The sequence below is a fragment of the Thermobia domestica genome, chromosome 10 (genome assembly GCF_964235325.1).
Source record: "Thermobia domestica chromosome 10, izTheDome1.hap1.1, whole genome shotgun sequence".
Classification (NCBI taxonomy): Eukaryota; Metazoa; Arthropoda; class Insecta; order Zygentoma; family Lepismatidae; genus Thermobia; species Thermobia domestica.
In genome coordinates this window covers 88,617,295-88,639,604 of record NC_137463.1, presented here as the reverse complement: position 1 = coordinate 88,639,604, position 22,310 = coordinate 88,617,295, and the positions used below count along the sequence as shown (strand labels likewise).

The 22,310-nt window shown below is 35.5% G+C and overlaps 1 protein-coding gene across 1 annotated transcript; it reads right to left on the bottom strand.

Annotated features, from left to right (window-relative positions):
* Positions 1 to 1,312: 1,312 nt before the first annotated feature.
* On the bottom strand, positions 1,313 to 7,293 carry LOC145662022 (uncharacterized). The gene is made up of 3 exons (XM_081727358.1): positions 6,927 to 7,293; positions 4,602 to 4,743; positions 1,313 to 2,119 (listed from the first exon to the last, which is right to left on the bottom strand). The coding sequence occupies exons 1-3, from the start codon at positions 7,046 to 7,048 to the stop codon at positions 2,018 to 2,020; spliced, it is 366 nt and encodes a 121-aa protein (XP_081583484.1). The 5' UTR covers positions 7,049 to 7,293; the 3' UTR covers positions 1,313 to 2,017.
* Between the last annotated feature and the right edge of the window lie 15,017 nt (positions 7,294 to 22,310).

Below are 22,310 nucleotides of genomic sequence, written 5' to 3'. Positions count from 1 at the left end.
AGCACGGGGGCGCATATTACTGCATGTTTATGCATTTAATGTTCAAAACTTACTACGTATTAGGGCAGATTTTATAGCGTTTAATGTTGTGTACAATAGCCCTCTACGTGAAATGTTTTATTAATTCAGCATTTGAATCGTTTATTTATGGAACAACGTTAACTCCAGAGACCACATTTAGGTGTTTTTTCAATTAAATGGAATGAACCGTCTTCAAGAGAATATTCAGGCACGTTCATATAGAAACCTATCTTTTATTTATGAAAGAACGTAACTACATTTTTGTCAGAAAGTTAGTTATGAGTTTCAGATCATTATCCTGGTAAAAAATTGATTCTTTTTAAAATTATTTTTCTCTCCTGAAAAAGCTTTGTCTCTGGAGTTTTTGTTTCATAAATTAAGGATTCGAACACAAAATCAGAGGACTGAATTAAAAACACATTAAGGAACTGTTGTACACAATATTAAACGCTGTAAGTTTGCTTTGAAAAAAAAAGGAAAATTTTGAACATCAAATGCAAAAACATGCAATAATATACCCCCTCTGCGAGATGTTCAGGTTTTTTTCTTTTTGTATGAACTACTTAGGAGAGGTATTACTGCACCGAGACGCTCCTACCTTATTTAGTTTCTTAGTTTAAAGGAAGGTCCACACTGCAAGTGAGTCACCTACCCTTCTGCTCACAAGAGTTTGGACATCGCTTGATTTCCTGTGGAACGGATTTTTCATATCCTTCCCACTCCCCTCACCTCATGACTCGAGATGCCTACATACGGGCATTCTGAAGGAGGCAATTTTCCTAACAGATAACTTCCTACCACTATACCGGAGTTAAGAGAAAAGATTCGGTCATTTGCTTTGTCATTCTAGCAAACCGTGTTCACTAGCATGTTCATCGATCTACAGGATCGCTATGAAGAATATGTGCGACATAATGTTCAACATTTTGAACACAAGATATACAGGAACGAAATTAAATGGAATGAACCATAAATTTACAATATGTGTTGAGTAACATTTAGTTGACATGCATTTGCCAACCTTCTTATGTTTCATTATGTTGTACAATAAATAAATAAATTTAAGCGATGCGATTTCAGTACTGTTTGTTTTGCCGCATACAGTAGAACAAGATGTTAAAGTTTGTGACGTTTGGTTACGATGAAGCCTACTTTGCATTTTTTTTTTAAGAATAGATTTTACAATTGATTGCAGTGAAAACAATATTGAAAAGGTATTGAACATATATATTACCGTCCTATGAAAACGTCTGACAATCATTTAAAAAAAAAACGATATGGACGCCGAGTAGCCAAGCATGGACATTGTGAGTAGCAATGATTTGTACGACAATGTTTGCTCTGCATGAAGTTATAAAACATAAAATTTCGAACAACAAATAGTTACAAATGTGCTGAAAGAAGTTTATTTACTGTGGTAAATGTCTTAAGAATATACAAATCAATAACCGATATTAAAACTTCATATTGTTTGTTAGAATATTTGGCGATGCAATATCACAGATATTTGCGCTTTGCTTACTTTCAAAATAGTTATCATAGTATGAATGAACAGAGATAAAGATGGAATATGGACTACAGTCAAATTAGCAATACAAACTGATCAGTCATTAGAAGAATCATTGTTACGAGGTGGATCCGGTGACAGAGCGTTCCTTGTTTTCACATAATGCGCACGCACAAGCATCAATATGTTGAAGCCTTTGTGTGACGCATACACGTGGACACTCCTCTGTTCTAAACGTTTTGGTCTGTGCGAGAACAGCTAACCATTTCCAATATTTCTTAAGTAATATTTTCTGTTGTCCATTTTATTTGAGCCACTCACCACTTGTACATTAAGGATGCATTTCCTGATTCTAAATGTTTCACTGCTTTTCCTGCGAGGATTTCTTTTTGGAATATAGCTACAGTCAATATATCCTACAACTCTAGGAATACTAGCCATTTGATGAAATTGAACTTGAACTGTCCTCAAACAATCAGGAATGGGGAATCAATTACATACATCAGGCGACGAGCAAAGACTGATGATACTTTCCTCACAAGCTGGCAAATTGTTGGGTGGCTCACGAAATTGGTTACCTTGAATGTGTATCTGTAAAACAAGCACAGAAATACGTTACATAAAATAATTCAGGAATATTCTTTTTGGAATCTTTTTTGCTAATTTAGCAACTTCAAAATTTATTCAGGTGATAAGACTGAAAATTATTCAGATGCACCTATCCCGTGAGAAACAACGCTACCTATAATTATGGCAAGTCACACTTGTGTTTACTTTTGATTATAGGAATGAGTAGATGAAAAATGGCAAAAGATTAGCTAATTTTTAATAAAATACCTTTTGGAGCAGCCTCATTGCCGTTAAGTTTAACAACTCTAATTTACAGTTTATTTGTTTATATCTGTAAAATAAATTATATTAATCAGAAAATGAAAATTATAACTAAGTTTCTTAGATTATGTTATTTTGCATCAAATACTGTAGCTAAGACACCTATATAATTTTATCAATTATCAATTATGAAGATGCAATGGGCGAGTAGGAAGAAATGTGAAATGTCTACGTGTATATTCTTCTCTTTAACAACTTGTATAGTTCTTTATCTTGTTGAAAATTATTGAACCATGAATAAATCGATTTAATCTGTTATTTTTGTTCTGAGCTATTTTCTAAAAGTATGATATAAATTAATTACGAAAGTGACTTTCATATTAACAAACAGTATTGCGAATTATGCAGTTGATTCATCAGATATAAACTTTGATATCTAGCACTGAATCATGGTTTCTAGCTGCAAAACTTTCAAGAAAGGAAAAGAGCAATTATGTAAAAGATTAAAATATTGATTATTAGGAAAGATAAGACAAAGATAACAGCATAAACCCTTTTTGTATAATTCGCCATTAAAATATAATCACATAATCGCTGGTACCTACTGTTTATGTGACAAAATTTTGCTGTGAAATGTTCCACACCATTAAATAATCGAAATTGCATTGTGTGTTTGGTGATGTAACATTTTATTGGGGACTACAAAGGTGTATATTTTCTATTATACGATGTGTAACCCAGTATACAGCGTGTATCAAAAAGAATCATCCGGTTTTAAACAATAATAGTATCTATTCTGTCTTTGAGTGAGCAACGCACTGTTGGAAAGAGGAAAATCTCTAGTTGTACATGGTTTCCGCTAGGTAGCAGCAGTGTGCTTGAGTGAACGACCACTACGATTCTGGTTAAAATGGCGTCTGGACAACAGAAAGCGTTTTGTGTACTACGTTTTGCGGAGTGCAAGTCAGTGATAACTGTTTAGTGTGACTTTCGTACTAAATATGGTGTGGATCCTCCTACTGCACAGAGCATTAGACGATGGCATGAACAATTCCGAACAATAGGCTGTTTTTGTAAGGGAAAATCATCGGGACGTCCTAGAGTGCCCGACGCAGACGTGAAGCGCGTCCGTCAATGTTTTACACGCAGTCCGCAGAAATCCGTTCGTTGTGCAGCTCGACAGCTCAACATGCCCTCAATGTCCCTCTGGCGTGTGTTGCGTGTTGTTTACACATGAAACCATACAGAATTCAGCTACTACAAGCTCTTTGTGAAGGTGACAAAGAACGACGTATGGAGTTTTGTAATTTCATTCTTGGCAAGATTGCAGAGGACGACAGTCTTGTTCAACGCTTAGTGTTTAGTGACGAGGCAACATGCCATTTGAATGGAAATGTGAACCGCCATAATGTGCGAATATGGAGAACGGAACACCCACATGAAGTTGTAAAACATGAGAGGGACTCGCCAAAAGTTAATGTGTTTTGTGCAGTTTCCCGAAAAAAGATGTACGGTCCATTTTTCTTTGCCGAGAACACTGTGACGGTGATAACCTACCTTGATATGCTTGAGTACTATCTTTTGCCACAGTTGGAGACTAATTCGAATGATTTCATCTACCAACAGGATAGGGCACCACCACACTGGCATGGGAAACTGCAGGATTTTTAAATCGAACGATTCCACAACGATGGATCGGTCGCACTGGACCAAATGATGCAGCGTTACATTACTGGCCTCCGAGGTCACCTGACCTTACTGTATGTGATTATTTCTTGTGGAGGTTTATAAAAGATTCCGTTTATGTGCCTCCGTTACCAAGTACATTGAATGAATTGCGATATCGCATAACGGCAGCTGTGGAAGCTGTAACTGAAGACATGCTAGCTGCAGTTTGGGACGAATTTGAATACCGCATGGACATATGCCGTGCATCTCACGGGGAGCACATTTTACACCTATGAACAGGTGCAATAAAAACTTTTTGAGTTTCCTGTCATTCAAAACAAAAACTATTTATATATGTTTATTAGTTTCAGAAATACAGACTTGCCAAAGTGGATGAATCTTTTTGATACACCCTGTATAATAGTATGGTCTGAAAATAATGAAAGAGAAACATGATTTTACTACTGGTAATATTGAGCAATAACATATTAAACTAGTTTTTGAAGAAAACTGAAAATGGCAAACTACAGTTTCAAATTCATATGTTATGTGCTTCAAAGAAAATAGCGCCTACCTGATAGTTCCCACTCACATAGAATCTTAAAATCGTGAGTACTTTAAGAATTGCTGGTAGTGAACGTTCCCGCAAAATAATATTTTCTAAATCGTCTCCCAGTAATGGAAAAAGTTGTCTCAGAAATACTACTTTCGAAAACCTGAAACGAGAAAAGAATACAGTTTGAAACTAAAACCAAAATCGACACACTTTGTGTAATAAACCTATTATCAACAGAAATAAAACCTAACCTAAACATTTCCAGTTAGTACTTGAAAATCAAATTAGCGTGTTAGCTGAATTTAAAGGTGGAAGACAGGCCATGACCTGTTTGGAGAAGGAAAATAAGTGCGGTGTTAGTAGTTAGGTTAGGTTGCTGTCGTTTTATTTCATACTTCAAAATGAATTTCTATTTCTGCGTAGAAGTCATGCTACAGAAATGACCAGGGCGAATATATGAACAATGGAAGTGAGACCGGTTTTTGAGTACATGAACTTTTGTACAATACACATGTGCAGGAGACATGCTACGGAAATAACCAGGCGCGGAGATATGGACAACCGAATAGGCCTTTATGTCCGCCCCTCATAATTTCCGTAACATTACTCTTACACAGGTGTATTCTGTAAAGGTCCCTGTATCTCTACTGAAAATTTCATGAAAAACGAGGAATATCACAATGGTAAATGACACTCAAGACGAGCAGTGTATATGTGACGTACAAGAGAGTGGAGCAAAACAAAGCTTCAACACTACCAACCGTCACTGACGCACCTGCTCCCTTCGGACGTAGCCCCGTGGTACAGAGCGGGGCAATTAGTTTCGCCCTACCCTGCCTCGTTTAAATAGCATTCGTGCTCTTTAAAGGCTATCTAACACAAATTAACTTTTGATTTTTGAACTGTCGTTTTTACGACATGTCTGCACAAGGTATGTCATATAATGTTTAAGTCCCCCTAAAGTTAATCTATACATATGAATGCAATTCCCTCCATAAGAAACAATGGAGTATGTTTAGTAAAGGGGTCCAGAAGCACGTAAAAACACAAAATTTACAGGAGAAATGAATGATGCAATTACTTAGACGTAACATAACGTAACCAAATCTAACCTAACCTAACATAAACTAACCTAAGCTAACCTGAACTAACCTAAACTAACCTAATATTAATAGAAATAAGCGAAATTCTATTTTTGTAAGATTATACAGGACCTCTACACTAGTATAACACAAACTAAACTAACCTAACCTAAACTAATCTAACCTAACCTATCCTAAACTAACCGAATGTGAACAGAAATTACCAAAACTGTAGCATTTTTTAGAGAAAAGAGCTGGACCCCTTCTGCTAAACATAGGCCGAAACAATTTACAAGATCCATTTCCGGACCAAAAGAAGTCATAATTAATGAATTCAAACATGTATACTTAATCTAGAATAAACCAAATTGTGAAAATTTTACATTGTGTACAATTAAAGCCTGCCTAACCTAATCTTGTGTCTACTTGGGTAGCAAATCGTAAACATTTTACATTTTATGTAAGTTGTGTCTGCTTCCGAATTGCATTATACTTTTTGGCTAAAGACAACAAAACACTACCTTCTTAATCTAATGATACGAACGTGCCGATATATTGAGATACAAGTTGAGCACGTAAATAATTTCCTTCTGCCAATTTAATTTTGCACAAACACAAACCAGTATCAAGTATAAGATTTGTTTACACAAGTAATGAATTTTGGTAATAGACTATATATGAGGTCCTACTTTCCTTTCTCTTCATGTTCCTTGGTTCCTGAGTTGCACGATTTTCTGTCTTAACCTTATGCAGCACCCATGCGTATGGTTATTATGTTATTGTATCTTGCACTAGATGTATTACAAGGATCTCCTGTGAAAATTAAGTTATCCTAACCTAAACCACCCTAACCTATTTTGTTATTGCATAGTAGTAAAATAATATGTAGTTATTGTGTTAAGAAGTTTGCTGTAAACTTGAAACTATAAATTATACTTGGGATTTTTTTTACACATAGGCTAAATGAAACTTATGATTAGAGCAATTTAAACATAGTATACAACGCCATGAAATAGACGTTTCTTGGTTCAAAAAATGTGACGAAAAAGTTAAAACGAAAGGTCCAAAGGGAGAAGTACCCAACGAGAATAGGTTCTACGATCCGTAGCGAATACAACTGTAAAAATTGCCAGAAAAGTAAAGGAAAATGAGTGAAACTACTCATACTTAGTTTGTAGAATGAATATTTGTTATTTTTGTCACTATGTTACTGTTATTAAATTAGCATAAAAGTTAAAATCAAGACGCATAGTTGACTTACCTGTAGCTCTCAAAGAATTGATTATCGTTATACAGTTCCAGTGGATTTTCCATGTGCCTCGTATGTCTTGATGCATCATTAGTCATCGCAAAGTAATATTTTTTATATTTGTTCTTCCACATTCAACAAAATCCATACCAAAAAATGAATGACTATACTGTTAAAGAACTCAAGGAAGGCATAAGGTTGGTCGATACCTTGACCTATCTAATCCTTGTACATTGTATACAAATAGAGTTCGATATGTACGTTTTCTTTGTTTACATATATCAGCTGACTGTAAATTGCGGAATACGCCATCTTGGGAAGGGATATCTCGAATCGAACGCTACAATCGAGAGTTCGCTCGAATCAACACTGCGACATAGGGAAGGGCACCTCTAGGTCTATATATTATCTCAATGGTTGGATGACTTTGATGTGAATTACTTCTTTACTGTTCCTAGCTTCTTTTGTGTTCCGGCGCAACATTGCCTGTCGACATTCTCATGCGGTATGGCATGTGCTCAGGCTGTGAAATTCTAAACGATAATGCAAATGTTTTGTTAGTAGTCTATGGCCGCCAATTTCTCTTACCTCTGCAAATGTATTATATGTTGTACAACTAGACCACTTATAGTTAATTGTGTGCCGGAAGTATCCGTTTTTGGTGAGGCGAAAGTGCACCCTGTTGCAAATCTACAACGATTCTTGTCATTGATATAGGAAGGTGCAACAGAGACTCTATGAACTGGAGGAATTGGAACTTCTTCCATATTCGCTGTATAACCGCAATCTTTCTCTCTCCGACTACCAGAAGAATATTTCGATGATTTACTTTCTGCAAGATCGATACTTTCACAACTTTGAAGAGCTGCGAGCGGAATTTCGTGAGTTCCTTCGATCAGTACTGTGGAATGGTACCAGTACGGTTTCAAACAGTTGACCAGCAGGTGACGAAAGACATTCTAAATTGATAGCCTTTATTCGTTTCCATTCTATCAACATGGCATTTTCAACATTAATTTTGACTCATCCTGGTATGTGCAGGGCCTGGCGGTTAGTGAGGTATGACGTTGTAGTGCGTTAGGCAAGGTAAACGAAGCCATGAACTGAAGCAGGAAGACTGTACTTATGCAAAAAGGGGCCTTACTAAGTTTCAAAGAGACCAAATTGTGACACAACTACTTCTAAGATGATCAATATGTTGGATTGTCTCCAAAGAATGTTGACCTACAGAACTCATGGGAAGACTACATCGGCGAAGAGTAATCGTAGACGGAAGAGAAGCCACAGTACAGGATCACTGAATATTGAAGAGATTTGTCAACAAGTATCATGCAGCAGCAAGTGCGGCGATAGTAACTGCGGAATTCATTCAGCACCTAGAACAGCCTTTTTCGATAATCATAGTCCGACAACCTAATATTTACTATCGAGTTGCGATTTCCAAATCTCTAATCACGCCAATGAGCTTAGCGCGAGGAAAATGATTCCGAGAACATGCGAAGTGGATCGCCAATGATTGGAAACGAGCAATATGATTCAATGAGTTTTCTTTCACTTAAGCCATGTAGCAGACTTTCAAAGTCCGAAATGTCTCCTCCCTACCCTGAAACCCACCTTCCTTCCCATGGCGGTGCGTCTCTGATGTTGAGGGCCGCTGTTTCTTGATATTCCATGTGTTCTTATGCTGCCACACATTTTAAGTGACCACATGATCCTATGGTCCGGATGTTATTTTTGGCCAGTGACGAAATTTTCAAAAATGACAGCACGTCATTTAACATCGCTGAAGTACTGAGGCGTAGATGCTTCATGAACATCACGATGGACTACAACACCCTCCCTGGCCCTTCCCCATTCTTTAGACCTGAACGTTATTAGACTCATGTGATTAGTTGTGGAGCTCTGATTCTGGTGTTAATATTCTCCTCTAACCTCGGAACATATTTCTGCACTGCATGAGGAATAGCAATATTCTTCTGGAAACAGTTCGTGGCTTACGTATATTCCTCAATTCAACGAATCAGAACTATTTGGTAGGCTAGAAGTTTTCTGAACTATGTGAATTGTGTATGTTGCATTTTATTCAGAGTTTTCATTACTTTGAAAACTATCTTTATGTCACATGCATGAACTTCCCAACATTTCATCGTTCTGCGATTATTTCATAAACATTATTCCGAATTGCTCATCTTTCGTTAGCATTTACAGTGAAGCCGCATGACACGGATCTAACTGACCCTATAGCAATTTGATTATGAATATTATTTATATTATATGCAATATTGGTTCGGGTTTGTAAAATCGTTCATCTTTAGAATTTTTCTGCATGAGATGAGAAAAAAATGTTTGCTGAACGAAACCAATTTTGAAGTCTGCTCACAAAGATAAAAAGTTAAACTGTCTCGTGTTTTCCAAAAGATAAGATTTTCTCGCTGTCTGTTTTAATAAGTTCTTTTAGAAATAACACATGAACTCAGCAAACATATCACGTGTGACAGAAGATAAGTTTTCTCTCCATGTAAGAACACGTGCTTGGCAGTAATTCAACATCCACATGAAACATTTTATTAGCAGCTATTTCAAAACAACGAACTTTTGTTGAACCAATCGATCTGTGTAATATTGGACGAAAAAATACAATGTAGAATCAAGTGCGAACTAGTTTCCTCGTGTATTAGACAAGAGAAAGCGATTGTTATTTGGAAGAAACACTATGAATTATAAATTCATTTGATATGATAAGATTCGAACTGAATTAGATGAGTAAAACTGTTCATAAAATTGATAAAAGAAGTCTTCATTGATAAAACTAAATTGATATTGAATTCGTGAAACGAAGAAACCTTCAAGTCGATCTCAGTTCCATGGCGTCTTTACATCTCAGCTAACCCTATCTCGTCTAACGGCTTGTCAGCCCCTGATCTCTCCAAGAGAAGAATTTCTTATTTTGAGCGAGATGGTAATTCTCATCTTGCATCCCCTTCTAAGGTAGCCATACGTCATGCTTTAGGATAAGGCAATAAAACTGTCCAATAATAGTAATAAGAAAAAATAAACCGCTTGCTTCAAGTAGTAAAACATCAATAGTGGTAAAAATAAAATAAAATAAAATAAAATAAAATAAAATAAAATAAAATAAAACTTTCCCAAAGTACTCAAAAAAACGCGAGAGTTGGTCAGTTCCAAAAAGCAGAAAAACACTGTCTTCAGCGGTTTGTCCATCATCTATGTTATAACGCAAAAACTTGTTAGATCTGAAGTACCGCACATTTCCCATGTGTTCCTTCTGAACGAAAATAGGAGAGATGATAGAAGACAAAATCGAATTCAATATTTCAACCAATTTACATTTCATGGCCCTTGTATGCTGATTTTATATATATATATATATATATATATATATATATATATATATATATATATATATATATATATATATATATATATATATATATATATATATATATATATATTTGTATGTCTGTTCGTCAGTCAACTATTTTTCCGTTTGGGTACGTGGTAGAAATGAAATTTTTAAGACTTTCATGAGATTCTACAGAAAGGATTTCCGATTTTCAACACTTTCCTTAAGAAGGGGGCGCGGTGGCTCAGTGGCAGAGCGCTCACCTCTGGTGCTTAGGGCCCCTGGTTTGATCCCAGCAAACGCCGTGTGGACTTTATGGTGGACAAATACCGTGCTCGTGGCTTTTTTCGGCGTTCTCCCGTTTCCTCCCACTTTCTTCATTCCACCATTTCATTCATTTCTCATCTTCACCGTCTCCTTTAGCCTCACTGGCATAACCGCGGGACGTAAAACTCAAAAATTTCATTTCATTTTCACTTTCCTTAAGAACAAGGATAACACTCGTATACTGCTCAGCAAAAATGACAATTCGACTTACTCAAAGACATTTCTAATAATTTTATTTATACTATAGAAATTAATCTTTTATATTGATTTTATAGCTGAGTGAAATAGACAGTATTGAAGAATTAGAATTAAAAATTAGATTTCTAGGCTAGAAGGATTAGAAGGACAGTTTATATGGTACGCGAACCACAGAACACATCGTATCTTGACCAAATTTGGCATATAGATAAACCCTGATTTGGAGCTCCTTCGTGACTAAGCGGTTAGCGTACGCGCCTTTGGCGTAGGAAACCCGTGTTCTATTACCGGCGAGAGCTCATGTGGTTCGGATTCCACGTTAATCAGTAGGACCCGTCTCATAGCCTCGCTGCTGAAAGGGATAGTGCAGGAGCCATACTACTGACGACTGTTGCACGGAAGTGTATAGAGAATTTCTCTTCAAAACTTGTTTCCTCTCTGTCTAAGAATGGTTTTTAGCTTGGGTACGCATTTCTGGTATGGGGAGGTTTCTTCCAATATGGCAGAGCAGCCAAAGTGCAAAATTGGTGGAAAATAGCCTATATCTCCGAAACTATTGCTTTAGCACAATCTTTCAAAGGACCAAAATTGATCAGCAAATTATTTTAAATTAGATACGCCATTTTTTTTTACATGAATTACATAAAGTTTCATATTGAAAGGAATGTAATTTATTTTTTTGAAACCATTAATTAAACTTAGTAAGAAAATTAAGTATGTGGGATTTGTTTTATGTTTTAGGATTTCAGAAAGCTGCATCTGTAAAAAGACAAATAAAGAATATAAAAAAGTACAACATACTCCACCACCAAAGCGACAGTTGAAAATTAGTAGTTTTGAAATATGTGTTACATGTAAGACTCTATTTCATGTCTGTAGTGCACAGGCAATTCATGGAACATGCAAATCTAAACTAATAACATATTTGAGCCACGTTGATTTATGCAGTAGCTATGACACTGTTAAAGAATATATCATTCTTTTGTAGCAAGAATGTGGAACTAACGATGGATCTCTGTGTTCCATTGTCAACACACTTAGCCAGAGGTATTCCGTTTCGAGCAGCCATGAATAACTTTGACCATCAAGAGAATACAAAATCAGGCATTGGTAGTTCTCATGACACAGTTCTAGTACTATTTCAGAATGTACAACATCATACAGTAATTCAGAGCTTAGATTTGAATAATTTTACATTTGGTAAACACAACAAAAACTTCATGATATTTTAAGCTGTTAAAAGCTCGTGCTATTTAACAACCCTAAAGTAAGAGAGAACATTGATTATAATTTATGTGCAGTAACTGCTCGAGGGACGAAAACATCAGTTTCAACATCAAAACTAGATTTTACATCAGGGATGCAAATAACCATGGCCCACTCGCCCGGGGCGAGTGGTTCATCGGTGCGGGCGAGTATTTAACGTCATACTGAAGATAAGTAAATGATTTCTATTGTAGGATGTAGGCTAGTAGCTTTCTTCTTGGGCTAGTAAAATTTTGTTGCTTATTTGCATCCCTGTTTTACATGGTCAATGGCACGATCTTTTAAAATCTAATTATGACTTATCTACTAGTAGTTTCTGAGATAATTGCTCTACCCTCGTGGAGCTTTTTAGCTCACTTATTACTAAAAAGAAGTTTCTAAAAACTATTCAGCATCTGTTCCCATTCTACCTTATCCAGCCACTAATCAAGCATCTATATACACAACCATGGTAAATTTTCAGGACTTTTTGATACATGTAAATCAAGAGTGTGGAACTCTGTGGAGTGACGAAGGAGTATACCATTTAGCCAAGGAACTACAATTGTAGTTCCCTAATAAGTTTCAAAATATCTTTGTTGGTCTGGGTTAATTTCATACAACTAAAATCATAATAATCTATCTTGGGCTATATCTCAAATATAGTGAAATATTTGAAGCATTAGTGGAGACTGAAGTGTTTGGTTCTAAGTGGTCGAAGTGCAATACAAGGTAATCATTACTATAGAGGAGTTCGTGGCATGAACATAATAGTAGAAGCTGTACAGTGAATCCTGTTTCAACAGTTTTTCATGAAATCTGAGAAGAGGTCACCAGAGTAAAGAAAAGCCAAAAATTATTGATGTGAAAGTGGAAACATCTAATGCTGAGAGCAAAATTGATATTTCAAGATATCGTGGCTACTCAATTAATAAAGTTTTAACATTTGAGCTAACACCAGCGTCATTCTTTATGGCTAAAAATGGTAATCTGATAAAATCAAACAAATCAGAATTAGCAAAAGAGCTTGAAATAAAAATAAAAACCACACTCCAATGTCATCCAAATACATCCTGCATAGTATTTGATTTTATGGTTCATGCTCGCTGCATAGCTACTACTGCTGTAAATTCAATGAAAATCTTTGGCAATTTCTCTGAGAGTGCGCTAAAGAGGATAATTTACCCCTCAAATCATCCAAAAGGGATGATATTGTCTTTTATATTTACAAAGATGATACTATAAAAGCCGCAAAAAAGATTGAGACGAATTTAAAAGGACCCAATTAACATAACAATTTCAAGCAGTGTTACACTTTCACCTAAAGACATGGATGCATTTTGTGCTTCAATTTAAACCAAAACACAATTTCAACAGTTCTGTAGAATATTTTATTCAATAAAAGGACAGACCTTCAAGTAAAATAGCTTATTTCAGTGGTATGGATGGAGAACAAGGTCACAAATTAGAAGAAAACAATGCAATAGAAGACCATTTCAGAAGTCGATGAAAGAATATTTCTTCACATAAATCATATTGCAAGTACCGTTAAGATTGTGTTAATAGCATTATTAGACACAGATGTGTTCTTTTGTGCTGTTTTATTATTTTCATAAAGAGTTTCAACCGAATGCGTAAACTCATTTCGGACCTTTTCTGGGAAAGGACAATCTACAAGGTATACCCCAGTATACGATTTATGTCAAACTGTTTCAATACAAGTTCCTGAAGTACTTCTTGCGATTCATTCCAGACCGGTAGCCAGCCCAAAAATGTAGGAGGGGTCTTGGTAGAAGTAAGGGGAGCCCGACCCAACCATATTATAGTTCATCACTATATTGAAGTTCATTTGTAAACCTATCGTGAAAAGTTTAGGGGGGCAAGCAAAAATTTAGGAGGTCGGCCCCTCTAGACCCACGTGGATACAGGCCACATTCGTTCTCTGAGTGGATGTGATACTACCAGCAAATTTGATACAAAACAATCAGCTTTAAAGCTGGGAGAAGACTACTCGTACTTGATTAAAGACTTCGGAAAAGATTAACTATCAAGCTCAATAACTGAAAATGCTGAAGAGTTTTTAACAAGGATGTTATCTAAAGGCTTTAGGAAAATGGATGACTTAAGAGTCATAAAATACCATCGATTGTAAACGTTAGACTTCACAAAGTTTCCACCAACATCATCTAGTACGGCATTACATATCGAAAGGGCATATTTACAAGCTAACTGATGGCAAAGTCTGTTAACAGATCTACGCGGCATACGTAATCTTATTGAATATGGATATGTGGAATTTGAAACAGGATGTGTTTCTCAAATTACCGCACAACACCTTCCTCTTGATTTCCCTCACATTTCTACTTATCAGAAGAATGTAATAGCGTGTTCCAGATTCTGTACTTGTGAACTTTCAAATTGCCACAATGAGTGGAATTGGCCTCTGTTGTATTATATATAGAGATTAAACCTCATTAATAACCATTTACTGCTTCTTGCTTTTAATAGGTCTGATTATAATCATTCCTACATTTAAGATTGTGTAAGTTATCAAAATGTATATTTTATCTTAGTCATGTTGCAAAGAATGCAGTGTTTTCATTAATAAAGCTTTTTATAATTTTTAAAACTATTTTTTTTCTTTTAAAACTGTTTGCACATTATCCAAAAATATGTACTGATTAATTTTGATCCTTTGGGATTTTGAGCTAAAAGCAATAGTTTTGGAGATATAGGCTATTTTTCACCAACGTTAAACATTAGCTAACCGCCATATTAGCGGCTATTTAGGGGAAAACCTCCTCATACCAGAAACACGTAACCAAGCTAAAAACTGTCCTTAGGCATATAGGAAACAAGTTTTGAAGAGAAATTTTCTATACACCTCCGTGCAACAGTCGTCAGTAGTATGGCTCCTAGACTAGGACCTTAAACTCAAAATGAACTCAAACCTTGATTTGCTTCGTGGTTGTAGCTTGTTGCACATTGTGGTGACCCAGTTTTGTTTCCGTGATATTTGTCGGTACATTCCCTCACTATATAAATACGTACCTTTAGACTGTTCATACTGATCTGTGAGTTCGATTGCGGCGTCATTGGAATATTTTGCTGGGGGCTGTGTCTTTGCACTCTTAAGTCCGCATTTTTTATGCATACTGTTGGTCCTAGCCGACTCGACCTTGAATCTACCTGCGTCTTTTCGTCCAATTAACCCTGTTAATGCTCTTTGCTAATCTCACACCTACTTTTGTTTGAATTTTAGCGAAATGAAGGATACTAAAAATGTGGAAAATAAGCCAGGTAGTATTTGCAAAATGCTGTTAAATAAACTAATAACCATTTTCAAACCTTTTCTTGTAGATCACAAATTTGAGTGCGCAATTTATGAGTGCTAAGTACCCAAATTCATACATTATACGATGGTCTTGAAAAATATTGTTAGTTCATATAATAATGTTTTATAAATAATTACTATTTGCTTACTTTCTACATTTTTTATGTTCTTCATTGTCTTTACGTTAAACACTAAATCTCAAGAAAGGAGAGGTAGGCTTAGCGAAGATTTTTAACATTTGCTGTCTGTAGGAACTGAACTTCCACCACACTTTCAACTCATAATTTTACGATCTCGTAGAAACTACTTCAGTTTCTTAAGCCAGTTTTGGTGACATGATGCCATTTGTTCCACAGCATGGTCCACTATTAAAACCTACGTCATACTCATCGACCATTAGGGTTTTGAAAGGGAAAAAGATTTTGCGTTTTTTAGGGGAAAAAGGAAAATATTGATAGTCAGTATTTATATACAACCCTTGTATAGTTTGAAATTGGAACCTAAGATAATTTTAGTTTGAAACTGGGATAGTTTCATTAAAAATAATTGCAAATCATTCCCGGTGGGAGCTCATATTGTTCGGATTCCATTGCATTGTGTAGATCCTTGTCTCAGATGGCGTCGATGCTGAAAAGAACGCTAAACTCCAATTCAACCAAGTAGCTATATTACATAAATAATCATTATTTGTATTTTAATGAAAAATGTGCATCTGTTAACAGTCCCACATCCTCTTCCATGTACCGTAATACGGGGTTACTTTGCACATCAGGGCATATTTTGGACAAAATATGAAAAGAGTTTCACAGTCCTCTATCGGAAAAATCATGAACAGTAAAGAGAAAGTTTGAATTGCCACCGTAAGATAGAACATCTAACTGTATTTTGGCTATAATGTTGGCGGTTAACATCAGTTCTAATTACCGGGACGGTTCGTTGTTGTAGAGGTATGGAAAGCAGACACTGTAAAGGCCACCAAAATTTGAAAGATATCATGTACAAGAATTTCCTTCAAAGTTAAGTCGGTATCGTAGAATACTACTGTATATAATGGGATTTCGATGTAATAGTTGAAATTGAAATGTGAAACATTTTAAAGTCATAAAAAGTAAAACTGGGAGAGCGCGGTTTTAGCCTCTAGTCAGGGTTACTTTGCACCGGTCCAAAATACCAATTGTAATGTGCCATTATAATCAAGATAATGAAATTATTGTTTGGAGGGACCCAATATTTTTCGACCGTACTGTGTAGTGTAGATTTTTCAATATATCATTTCCGGTCTATGTAGTAACTTTATTTTTTCTCTACTCAAACCAAAATTAATGTGAGAGCCTCGGAATAATTATATTTCGGGAAACAATTTCTTTATTTATATGTTAATTCAATATAAATTCGGTATATGGGCATTTCAAATGGGTGATTATTGAAATTATACATCTTAATGCGATACAAAAAATATAGGGCAGCAATTGGACAGAAATTTCTGAAATTAGCCACCAGTCTGATGTTTGTCAGAATAATTTAGACACCCTTCGTCCCTCTGAGATGTCCATATCCTCCCAAAATCCGGTTTCATTGAGTTTTTGCTATTTTTTATTCGCTTTATATTTTCCGCCGCCAAAATTCTTTGCTCTGAATGGAACTTTTTCCGACGGTCTAGTATCAAGGCGCGTCTCTTGTCATTCTCTAAATGGGAAAGCATCAAGTACCACCACGTTAGTTTGCTCTAAAAATATTTTGGTTTTCTTCAGCAGTAAGCACCAAAAATCAGGTAACAATTTATAAATTAGTTAAATAGACTCGTTGGAAGCAGAAAGGCATCTTGAACAGTTAAAACTCTGCAGTAAAAGCAACCAGAAAATCTAAAATAAGGACTTCAACTCAATCGACACCATGTTGGTAAACGTTAATAGTGATGGACAGGATTCATCTTAGTGTGTGATTTTTTTCAAAACAATTTTGAAGATTAGTGTTTCCCTTGATAACTCCCGTTATCCTTAAAATGTCCTGTTAGGTTACGATAGGCCTGTCCTAACATAGCTTCTGTTTGTGTATGTAGCATATGTGATTTTTTTACATGGCGGTAGGTGTAAGTTTCTTTGTAGTTAAATTAATTTTCATGATGTCAGTGTAAGTTAGCACAGGGACTCGCACTTATCCCTGAGTTGATCACAGCTTCCAACGATAATGGGCTAAGTCAATAATTCATAGGGGTTCTTTTCCCTTCAGGAAAGGGACCTTCTTCATTAATAGTTTCAATATGTTCCTCCCGGGGCATTAATATAGCTGTAATTAACAAACCATTATTTAGTTGATAGAAGGGCTACCTGACTGACCCTCCCCCCCTTTCTTAGTTCCCCAGCCGGTTTAGAATGGTGAAATCAGTGATTTGTTCAGTGTGCATATAGTGAATTCGTGTGATAATATGGATTAATATGTTTAGTGATATGTGTTAGCATGAGTAACTTTCTTAGTTGATATTCGATATGTGTAATTTAGTATGTGTTTAGTAATCGTGATGAGTGTGTGCATGTAAACTTAATCTATTTAAGGGCAGTGTATTATTACTTACTGATTATTCATATCTTTTGGTTCGTCGTAATAAGTACATGGATTCATAATAAAAATTTATAGTTTATACCGTACCGTAACTACATATTATATTGCTTATATTTAACGATGATAGAATACAAAGTTTATTTAATAGTGCAAGGTTTGTTTTCGTACTATCAACGCCATCTTGTGTCGGGTTGAGAACTATTCGCCGCTAGTTTTTTGTTACTCCAAAATTAATGATTCAGTGGATCCGAAAATTACCCTTCTTTTGTGATTATTGATGAGTAAATATTAATTCTATTCCATATGAATAGTATTTAGACAAATTACTTATAATTCAGTATCTCTAAAAAAGCACAATTATTTATATAGTCCAGTAATCAAATTATTATTAATAATAAACTTTGCTTTTTTTTCCTTAACCTGAAGTTTGTCTATGTGGCATTTTCTGTTGCCAGGCTGCAGTTTCAAAATTCTCTCTTCTTTACGTTCGGTGAACGATAACATTGTTGACACTCTCAGAAAATATGATTGCATGTAGTTAAGAGGATAGTTAGTTAATGACATTGAACTTTCATTGCATATAAAATAATTCGAAGCCCTGGAGTGAAATATACTGTAATTTGCTTTTGCAGAATTTAATATCAGTTTATACGAAATCATGCGTATTAATTAATGTACTATAATAATTTGTTGACTTTAATATATAATAAGACTGCTTTGAACAGTCTTGGGCGTAATAGTAGAGTATAGGGTGTCTGAAAATAAATCGACGTTATAGAGAGTGAATATATATATAAGTGAATAATGATAATATTAATGATGTATATATGTATATGGTAGGGAGTATGAATAAATAATAGGACACCATAAAGGGTCTTGGTATCTCCCCGGAAAGGTTCTTGGTTGCCATAGTTCCGAAATACCCGATAAATGTAAAATGTGAATGTTAGGAATTACTGCCGCATGTTAGATATTCTCTTCAATCTTTGTAATATTATTAAGTAACATATGTAACAGCTAATATCGTCTGTATTACACTAATTGCATGCAGCATGGGATTAAGGCAGACCATCGTAATCCTACTGTATTATTAAATCTACCTTAAAGTTAGTAAACTGAAATCCTCCTGTAAAATTACATTTCAGTCCATCCCTCCCATACGAATCCTCAAACTTGACCATTGTTTCCACCTCAGTAGTTGTTTTCTCGGTACAAACAAAAATCCTTCTGAACTTGGAAAATTCTCGTTTCTTTTTACATTGTGTGAATCTAACTATAAATGTGTGCACCTGGTAATACAAGGTGATATTGACTGAAAGATAGTCAGTGAAAGGGATAGTAAGTGGAATGACCGAATAAGTAACATAGTCACTGTGATACTAGTGACGATACTTTGTTCACTTAATCTAGAAATGGGAGAAATGTATCAATAAATACGTCTACGGACAGAATATGTGTCGGTTATAATTAATAAATATAACCTCATGTGTGGATCTTTGCATGGACACTAGAAAGGGTGATTTAAGAATATGTGTGATATTATAGCTCGTTTAAGGGTACGAGAGAGGACTTGTAGAATTAATAAAAATTCTTTATATATTAGGTAAAGACTTATTATAATCCTCATCTCAAGTTTTTTTTCTTTTCTTAGAATATTGTAGAATGGAATGATATTCACTGACTTACATCATACTTTACCAGAAGTTAAGTAACCTCCTGCATTCTAAATTTAGGTAAATTTCATATTAGGTAGATGCTGGAATGAATTTCTTGTTGGAAAATAAATTAAGACCAGTGACGGATCCAGAAAAGTGATTTGAAAGGGGCTTCACTCACAAAGGCTTCATTTCTTTTAGAAATCACTAGACTTTTGGGGAAACTTGCAGCTTATACGCATAGGAATGACTAACATTAGATTTTTTTTAAAAAAGAAAAGAAATAATGCAATTTGGGTGGGCTTCAGCCTGAAAGTCCCAAACTCCGTAAATCGTCCACTGATTACGGTTGGGATGATATTCTTGGACATGAGGAATAACCTAGGCAAATTAGTTCACGGGGATTTTTTTCTGTCCCTGAGTTGGCATTTTTATGGGGCATACGCTATTAGAATGTGGTTCCTGTGCCGGTACCAGAAAATTTATAATTTTCTTTACAAATATCGATAATTCAAGCTAAGTACTGATACCAGTACCATCATTCTAATATCAATATTTGTAGACTGCATACAGTTTTGTGAAGAAAGTAAGATGTATAAATAAAGAAGGGAAAACATTGCACAGAAACTCGTATGTTGAACATACTTTTTTGTGTGTTGTGTTGCACCAAAGTTTATATTTCAATAACTATGGCCATACGTTTACTAATGAACTTGCACTAATGTTTTCCTTATATATGTAGCTATTATACGTTTAATATACAGTGTTTTAAATCGTATATACAGTGCTGTATATACAGTTTAATATACAGTGTTTGTAAGTTACATGCGATTTTCTTTAAGATTGTTTAAATCTTGTGCAAAGTACGGTCTTACGGTACATTCAAAAATACCTTACAGTACATACCGAAATTCTCAATTACTTGGAGTTCCACTTTTATTATTATAGTTCACAGTAGATTCTGTTCTTAGCACCAGTATGTTACCATAAATTGAAATGGTTGCGTAGGTTTTGCCCAAAATGATTTTCTCCTCGTGGTTATTCCCCGGAAGTCACGAGCCCGAGTCTAATATTGAACTCCATGGATCTATCTGAATAGAAAACATAATGAGTTACTGAAAATAGTTACTTTTTTGTCAAATCGGTCCTCTGTCAAGTTGTTCTTTGATTAATTCCATAATCCTTAATTACAAATATCTCAATGTGCTAGTAACAAAGAAAAAGAGTATTATATTTTAAATCTGTGTAACTATTGGCAATTAATTATTGGAAAACTGTTAAGAAAACAAAGAAAAATGTCTCATAGAAGGGAATAAGGTATTGAAGTTCTCTTTAAATTACATGGACAGGCGTTCGACCAAGTAGAGATAAAGATTTGTTTACATTTTCCAGTTTTGGCGAATAAAAACACAAGCATTTATTTACATCTTTCAGGTGTGTCTACCTAAATACAAGATCTAAAGTAAAGCGGATACGATTTTGTAACTAATTTTCCGGAATAGAATTAAAACAGCGACGAATATCGCTAGGTGCCCAACAAAATAAAGCAGTATGTGATAATATTGTTCTCTTGGGAGAGCTTATCACATTACCGAGAGGCGGTAAATTTTGGAAGGCGTACGATCCTCATCACTTACGGAAAACTTACAGTGCTGAAACACAGCACTCTAATGTGAGGACATTGTTGCCACTACTTCTTATTCAATCTATGAAATTTTATAATACCAAGATTATCTTAAAATTCCTGTGATCAACACTGAAAAACATATTAATCTTCTGATCCTTCTCAGTTAAATTGCAATAGTTCCAATTCCATTGATTGATTCCTAAGTCAGAATTTGCACTCTAAATGCTTTTGAATATAGAGTTTCATTGAACATATGCGACACAGTATTTGGTGAACTCCGAACTGTTCACTATCTTACATGTGTCTAATAACACCCAAATAAAATGAAATCCTCCCAGTTGACTGCTAGTTCAGTAAAAATACTAAGTAGTTCAATTTATGTAATTATTCCACTATCTTCCAATACAGAGACTGGTCGAAAGTAACCATATAGATAGTGTTGCCACGAGACGAGACATTTCTCGTGTCTCGTCTCGTCTCGTCTCGTAAACGAGACGAGACACGAGACGGGACAGAACCCTTTTAGACGAGACACGCGACGAGACAGACTACTTGTCCCGTCTCGAAAACGAGACGAGACACGAGACGAGACGGGACGTCTCGTGAAATGTCTCGTCTCGTCTCGTGTTTCGAAAATCAAAACGCTGGCGGGAATGGCCAAGATTGAAATTGCCAGTGGTCATATAGATTGCAAAAGGAAAATTCCCTTTGTGAGAAAACATGTTGAAAAGCCTTCATAGAAAAGTGTCCTGTCTATTGAATGAAACAATCGTGATACATGAGCTTCCAGGAGTATCATCCTTAATAACTTGTCCCCAATTCCCCTTGCTGTAAACTGAGGAATTCTCTTTTTTTATTTCTGGCTGGAATGATGACAAACAAAATCAAAGACAGGCAAGATTTTTACAAGGTCAAGAAACCGAACTACCACCACCATCTATTCAATTTGAAAACTGGGTAAGGTCTACACTCATTATAGGCTGTAGTTGAAAGTTCTGGCTGAGATGGTGTAAGATAACAGACCACACTTGTCTTTATTCTCTGGTGGCGGTATTCTTTTTGCTATATGAACCGAAAACGGCAATTG

Coding starts and splice junctions, on each gene's coding strand:
- LOC145662022 (XM_081727358.1), bottom strand. CDS start 7,048: ATGTGGAAGAACAAATATAAAAAATATTACTTTGCGATGACTAATGAT. Junction 4,744..6,926: donor CAATTCTTTGAGAGCTACAG/GTAAGTCAACTA, acceptor TTCTCGTTTCAG/GTTTTCGAAAGTAGTATTTC. Junction 2,120..4,601: donor ATGTGAGTGGGAACTATCAG/GTAGGCGCTATT, acceptor CTTGTTTTACAG/ATACACATTCAAGGTAACCA.